The following is a 7,332-nucleotide window of genomic DNA, read 5'->3' on the forward strand; positions in this document are numbered from 1 at the left end:
CCTTGAGTCCCCTTCAGGGAAACTAGGTTTCTGGAATCCTCCACTCCAGATCCACGGGCCCCAGAGCTCCTGACCCCAGTGCTGAAGGCGCCTAGGGCATTGGAAACACAAAGTGTGAGTGTGTTTCTCTAAGAACGAGGAGAAAACCATAGATCTCATCATGGTAATGAACTCCATCCAGTAGATCCCTTGAATCCAGGGGTGGGACAAAGCGTGAATCTGGAGCAAGGCTGGAATCACGTCTGGTTCTGGTGGGGCATCCCCTTGAACACAGTCCTGAACTGCTCACCTGAGTATCCTCACCACATGACGCTGAGAGCTTAGATGTGATCACATCATGGATGGAAAACACTGAGCACATTTGGGTCAACACCAAGTGCACAAGTGTAGGAGGAGCTTCCTATGTGGCTGCAGAGGCCTTATTGCCCATACGCCGCCATGGAGGCCCTGGCCCTGCAGTGGGGGCGATGCCCTGTGACTTGCTCTGAAGAGCAGAGTTCAGCTACAGTGATGGACGTCACTCCGTGACAGCAGGTCTCATAGGAGTGTGACTTTCTTCTCCCTCACACCCTGTCCCTCACTGCTGGGACAAGCCTGATGCCATGTTGGGGCTGCGCTGTGGGGACACCCACGTGGCCAGGATAGAGGGCAGCCTCAGGCCAACACCAAGAGTCTAGTCCCAGGATCTGCTCTCCCTCCCCAAAAGCAGGGGTGAGGGGGAACCACACCCTCCCCTTTGGCCTTGAGCTCCCTCAGCTCCACACAGACCTGGATTTCAGTCCGAGACGCCCTGCAACTGAGGACCCAGCGTAGCTGCCCCAGGTCCTGACCTGCACAGACTGGGAGCCCACATGATGAGTTTCAGGGCCCCAGGGGACAGTAGGGGACCCAGCAGCCGGTGACGGTGACAGCACTGATGGAGGTGGGTCTGGTCCCCTCCTGGGAAGGCCTGAGTCAGGCTTGGCAAGGCTGCATGACAGGCCTTCACTCCAGTCCCTCCAGCCTCCCCCACAGATCTAGGGCTCCCACCCCACGCCCAGCACCCCTTAGCCCTCAGGCCACAGGCCCTCAGCACCTGCATCAGTTGGAAGGTGGTCACACCGTCCCTGCCCCGGGCCAGCCAGGAGAGTGACAGGGACTCAGCCCTCAGCCCCCTGCCGGCCCCTCCTCCGTCCCTTCCCTCCAGAGGTCACCGTCCTCTGACCCCCAGTGCAGGACGAGGTCGGGGCAGACACGTGCCCTGGGTGCAGGACCCCCCCCCCCCCGACACGGCACAGACCAGGTGCACGGAGACGGCAGGGGACACTGTCACCAGGTCTGTCTAAGCAAGTCAGGCGGTGAATGCCCCAGGGCCCACAGAGCAACATTCCATCCCTCCCATCAGAGACTGGTCAAAAACTTGATTTTGAACTCTCAGCTTCAGGGACTGTGAAACAACAACTTGATGAGGTTCAGGCATTGGGTGTATAGGATCTTGTTCCCACAGCCCCAGGAATCCGATACAGGAGCCCAGACGCTGTGACCAGCACGTGTGGACCTTGTGAGGGCTCCTGGGACCCAGACCGGGCCTCATCACAGCCAAAAGCTCATTGTCCTCTTTCTCTTCTGGCCTGAGCTGGAAACCAAAGGCCCCTCACGTGCCCTACGACAGAGGTGTTTTGGGTCTTTCTCCACAGACATCAGATCCACAGGAGCCCCCCTCCCTGCCCCGCACAGCGGCCTCCCGCCCAGGGACCCGGGCCACTCACTGAGGAGGAGGCTGGTGAATCCCAGGAGCCAGGGGGCCCGGCACAGGCGGGGGGCCTCTGGGCGGGTTCCCATCACAGGCTCACTCCTTCCAGGCTTGCTCTGGGCCTACCTGAGTGTGGACGAAACATCCAGAAGACAGAGGCAAGAGAGGAGGAAAGCTTCACTCAGAGAAGCTCTAAGCTCTTCCCACCCCAGGGGTGGAGCAAACTGTCTAGACAAGAGGGATGGTCTAGAGAAAGCCATTCAGATGATTCCTCTGACCTCCCCCTGCTGCGGGACTCAGGGATGATGGCAGATGAAGGGTGAACACCCCCTTGATGAACCTCTGGGTGGGATAGGCCTTGTCCTGTGGGCACCTCCAGTCCTGGTGATCTCAGCTCCTCCGTCAGTACCCAGCAGGACCTCAGCTTGTGTCCTCGGTTCACACTCAGCCCGGCAGCCCTGCTCCCCAGGGACAGCTGATGGCCAGACGCAGAGTCACACTAACCACCATACACAGGGCCTCCCCTGCTCTGGGCCTGTCCTCTCTCTTTACACCATTTAACAAGTCAAATTTCCCTTCTGCTTTTCTCTGTACATCAACAGCGTGGCCTCCAGCGAGTCCACGCATCCTCTCCAGGCTCCCCCGACCTGCTCTGAGCACCTCAGACAGGAGAACATCAACACTGCCTTCTTCCCCGGCCCCCGGCCCGTAACGGGGATGGTCCTTCAGACCATCAGTCCCTGAGCCTCGTGGGAGAAACTCCGGGATCGAGTCCACATCTGGGCAGCTCACCACTGGTCACTCCAGCCTGATGGGGAGCAGGTCGGCCACGCCCCTGTCCCCGTCCCTACACCCCTGGGGAGCACTCTCCGGGGAGGAGTGTTTACTTGGAAATCCAGTGCATGGGGGCAGGGCCCAGGGCCCTAGATGGAGCCCCCAGCAGCTGCAGGGAGGGGCAGCCACCACACGTCTATGCAGGCACTGCAACAGGGACTTATTCAACCTCCAGATACAGATCTCTGTCACCTTCCGCTGTCTGGGGAAGCAAAGGAGCTAATGTCACTGTCCACAGTGTGTCTACTTTTCTATGGTTCACAGGTACAGGCCCTATGAGAGGCCATTTCACAGATGAGGAAAATCAGGGCCCATTTACAGTATTTGATGAGCCCACAGTCTGGAAGCCGGGATGTGGCAGGGCCAGGCCCACATCTCAGGCTCTTAAGCCACAGATCATTCCAAACCCAAGTCTCTCCTGACCTTGAGAAGCCACACTGAAGGGGGAGGGAGGCCAGCCTGCTCCAGAGCAGCCTCTCTCCTTTCTCACGCCCCCATGCAGAGGAAACAAGGGCTGTGGTGGCAGTTCTGCAGGCTCTGAGGTAAATAGAGTCCCTTGCTGACCAAAGTCTCCCCCTTGCACTTCCTGTTCACACATGGACCAGTGCCTCCACCCCTGCTCAGGGTGGGGCTTGCTTCTCCTTCACCCTAAGAAAATTAAATAAGAGGAATACTGACTATGGAGGATAAAATAAAACCAACTTGTACTCAAATGACATGGTTTTCTACATACAAAATCCAAAAGAATTGACACAAGAAGCAGAAATATTCTTCATGTGCTGAGGGATGATTGCACGATTGCAGGAAACACAAGATTCCTACATGACACTCAATTACTCACTTTCACACCAGCAATGAAGAAATAAATTTGAAACTGAAAACACAGTACCATTTACACTGACAACTCAAAAGTGAACTATTTAGGCCTAAATAAAACAAAACATGCAAAGATCATTATGAGGAAAACTACAAGAGTCTCATAAACAAAATCAGAGAACTCTAAATACACTCTAAATGTTCTGGATAAGAAGACTCTTTATTGTCTATATATCCATTCTTCCCAACTTGATCAATACATTAGGTCAAACACAAACTACATTCCAGAATGTTATGTTGTAGACATTGATCATGTGATTCTTCAGTTTGCATGGAGAGAAAATGATGCAGAGGAGCCCATGTTGCAGAAGAGTGAAGGTTGACAGCTCACATCCCCTCCTACAAGACTTCCTATAAAGTACAATCATCAAGACAGTACAGATTTGGGGAGGGAAGAGCCAAATAGATTATGCAACAGAAGAGAGAGCCCAGAAATAGATCCATTAGAAGGGGAACTGCTCTTTGACAAGGAAGCAAAGGCAATACCATGGAAGAAAGACATTTTCTTCAACAAATGATGCTAGAATAATCAGACATTCGCCTGCAAACAAAACAAAACAAAACAACAACAACAAAAAAACACCGAGACACAGAGCTCACACCCTTCACAGAAAACAAATCCGTGGATCAGTGACCTCCACATAAATGAAGAATTGGGAAACTCCTACAGGATAGCATAGGAGAAATCTAGATGTTCTTGGGACTCACAATTATGTTTCAGCAAGACACGAAAGGCTGAATTCATGAACGAAAGATGAGATAAGCAAGAATTCAGTGAAATGAAACACTTCTGCTCTGCAAAGAAAATCACAGGAAGGCAAAGACAAGCCACAGACTGGGAGAAAAAAATCTGCAAAAGGCATATCTGATAAAGAAATATTAGCCAACATATATAAAGAACTCTGAAAACTCAACAGTAAGAAAACAAACAACCTAACCAAGAAAGAGGCCCAAGGCACAAATAGACACCTCACCAAGGAGGATACACCGATGGGGAAAAAAAGCACAGGAAAGATACCCCAAATCATATGTCATAAGGGAAAGAGAAACGGAAGCAATGAGACATCCCTTCACCTGTTAGAATGACTACAGTCTGAGCACCGCCTCCCCCAGTGCTGGTGAGGAGGCGCCACCCCAGGAGCACTTACTCTCTGCCACTGGGACACAACATGGCACCGATGCTTTGGAACATGGCCTGATGGTTTCTTACAAACTCAATATGTTCCTACCATACAATCCAGCAACCTCCCTCCTGGGTAATTGCCCAAAGGAGTTGAATACCTAGTTCACACTAGAACCTACATCTAGATGTTTCTAACAACTTCCTTCATAATTGCCAAGATCTGGAAGTACCAAGTGGTCCTTCACTTGATGAATAAATAAATAAACTGGTCAATCCAGACAAGGGAACATCAGCAGCTCTAAAAAGAAACAAGCTATCAAATCACAAAAAGACTCCCAGGGACTTAAATGCATGTTACCACATGAAAGACGCCAATGTGAAGGGTACACACTGTATGATTCCAACTACACGACATTCTGGAAAAGGCAAATTAATTTGTTATGTTTATTTATATCTTTTGAGAGAGAGAACTCAGTGAAGAGGCAGAGGGAGGGACAGAGAGATTGAGAGAGAGAGAAAGAGAGAGAGAGAGACAGAGAGAGAATGCTAAGCAGTCTCAGGGCTGCCAGCACAGAATCCAATGCAGGGCTTGAACCCATGATCATTGTGATCATGACCTGAGCAGAAATCAAGAGTGAGACACTTAATTAATGGAACCACCCAGGCGCCCCAAAAGACAAAATTGTGGAAATAGTAAAAACATCAGCGTTTTCCCGGGATTGGGGGAGGAGTCATGAACAGAGGGAACACAGGATTTTAGGGCAGTGAAAATACCCTGTGTGATACTCTCTAATGGTAAATATATGTCTTTTCCCTTTGTCTGAACTCACAGAACACGGAGAAGGTGACAGGCAGGGAGGAAGCCCCTGGCCCAACTGAGCCCATGGTCAAGAGAAACTTTGGCAAGTCCTTCTGGGCCAAGTCCACCGAAGTCATGATGGGGGGTGGGCTCACACACAGCAAACAGATAGCATGGAGCCAGTTTGAGCTTTTTGGCCTCAAAGAACACCTAGGTCTGCTCCACATGCTCCCCAAGGAAGCCCCCCGCCTGTAGGTCAGCCCCTGCATTTGCACCTGGGGCCCCAGGAGTCCAGCCCCAGCTGTGCATCTAGTTTCTAGAAGGAAGGCAAACTTCCAGGTGATCCTTGCAGGATTGTTACCAGAGGTTGTCAGAGATGCTCCACAGCTTTCTGGCCTCTCCTCCAGGCGGCCGTTGGGTGGCCTCAGGCCTGAAGAAGGGACTCGGCCCTCGTGACTTAGGAAGTGGTAGCAGTCTGTGCAGATGGGGGAAATCTGGACAACTTTCGAGGCCCCACCTCGTGGACTTTAGAGGCCCCAGTGCTAAATGCTGACAAGATGGCCAGGCCCCCCAGGAGGTTTGTTTCAACCGTAAACTCCCAAGGTCATGGAGAGGATCCTGATCGGAAACCCCCACCCCCACCCCTAATATCCCACATTCCAGATCTAGACCAAGACACTCTGAGATGAAAAGAGTCCATGGGACACGTCTTCAGGAGCCTCTTCCTGGGTACCCGACACTTGTCCTGGAAGAGAACCACGTGTCACTGTTGATGTTGACCTTGACCACTGCCCCAGGCAGTGCCTGTCAGCAAAGTTTTATGACCTCCTTTGAGTTCTCCCCTCCATTTCTAAGGGAATGGCCTCATGAAATAACAGGTCAGGAGACAGAAGTGTCCCCTCAGGTGTCACCTTCCGCAGTGGGGGACACAGGGGACAGGACACACCTCAGGGGACTGACACCTTTACCTAGGGATGGTCAAGGGAACAGTCTGGACAACCTGAGGGACATGTGAGAACTTGCCTTAGACCTTAGCCCAGGGGCAGGCCAGGGGGAGGGGGGAGGCGGAGTCGTGAAAGGCCAGAGGGCAGAGGGCGGAAAGGGTGGGGGTGAGGGAGGCAACTGGAAGTGAGACCAGAAAAGAGAGCCTGAGGCACGACTGGGAAGGAGAGCATTGCCCGAGCCTCCCCATAAAGAGCACGTGAGCAGGTATTTGTTTCATGTTGCAAGTTTCTGAGATTAGGATACATCATAGAACCGATGTTACTTAGAGGCACATGAAACGATATATCAAAATTATCGATAAAAAGTAGCTTTGAGAAACACAGTAGCTAAAATGAACTGTGAGAAAATAGATGGGTCCCCTTGAGAAGCAGGGCTGGGGATTCAAAAGTGGGAGGGAGACTCTTTATCTGGGCACGTTTGCTCCAGTTTTTAACCGTATGTGTATAACCTGATATTTGTCATCAGGAGCTGTCTTCCAGCGAGAACATGGAACGATTTATTTCCTCTGTGTTGTTCATCTTTGAACATTTGAGGCAACAGGGGTACCTGGGTGCTCAGTCGATTAAGTATCATACTGTTTCACCCCAGAACCTGGATCAGGACCTTGAGTCTCAGACTCAGGATCCTCAAGTGATCCCCCTTTCCCAGGTAACCCACCCCACTCCCAACCCCACATAACCCTTCCCCCCCCAATCACAGTCCTGGACCTCAGATCCCCACCCTCGTCCCCAGCCCGCACCCCTCCTACACCAGGACCTCGCCCCCCACCGCTCTCCAGGGCTCCTACCTTCCAGATTTGGCTCCTGATCCCTGAGTCCTGGCTGCACATTTACGTCTACACTGCTGCCCTTGGGACCTGCCAGCCCTCCCAGTGTCGCTGGCGCTAATCTCCCCCTTCTGCCCTGTGGTGGGTCTGGGGTCAAAGGGAGAAGTTCCGCGGCCCCGCCCCCCTCAGCCCCACCT

The 7,332-nt window shown here is 52.4% G+C and overlaps 1 protein-coding gene across 1 annotated transcript in view; it reads right to left on the reverse strand.

The window, feature by feature from the left end:
- The window catches only part of LOC120227312 (SLAM family member 9-like), a 28,964-nt gene extending 26,387 nt beyond the window's left edge, over positions 1 to 2,577 (reverse strand). The window contains exon 1 of the mRNA XM_039225453.1: positions 2,393 to 2,577. Coding sequence (XP_039081384.1) covers positions 2,393 to 2,409 — 17 coding nt within the window. The 5' untranslated portion in view covers positions 2,410 to 2,577. The remainder of the gene's footprint in view (positions 1 to 2,392) is intronic.
- Between the last annotated feature and the right edge of the window lie 4,755 nt (positions 2,578 to 7,332).

Source organism: Hyaena hyaena, unplaced genomic scaffold, assembly GCF_003009895.1.
Source record: "Hyaena hyaena isolate Hyena2069 unplaced genomic scaffold, ASM300989v1 scaffold_2228, whole genome shotgun sequence".
Taxonomy (NCBI): Eukaryota; Metazoa; Chordata; class Mammalia; order Carnivora; family Hyaenidae; genus Hyaena; species Hyaena hyaena.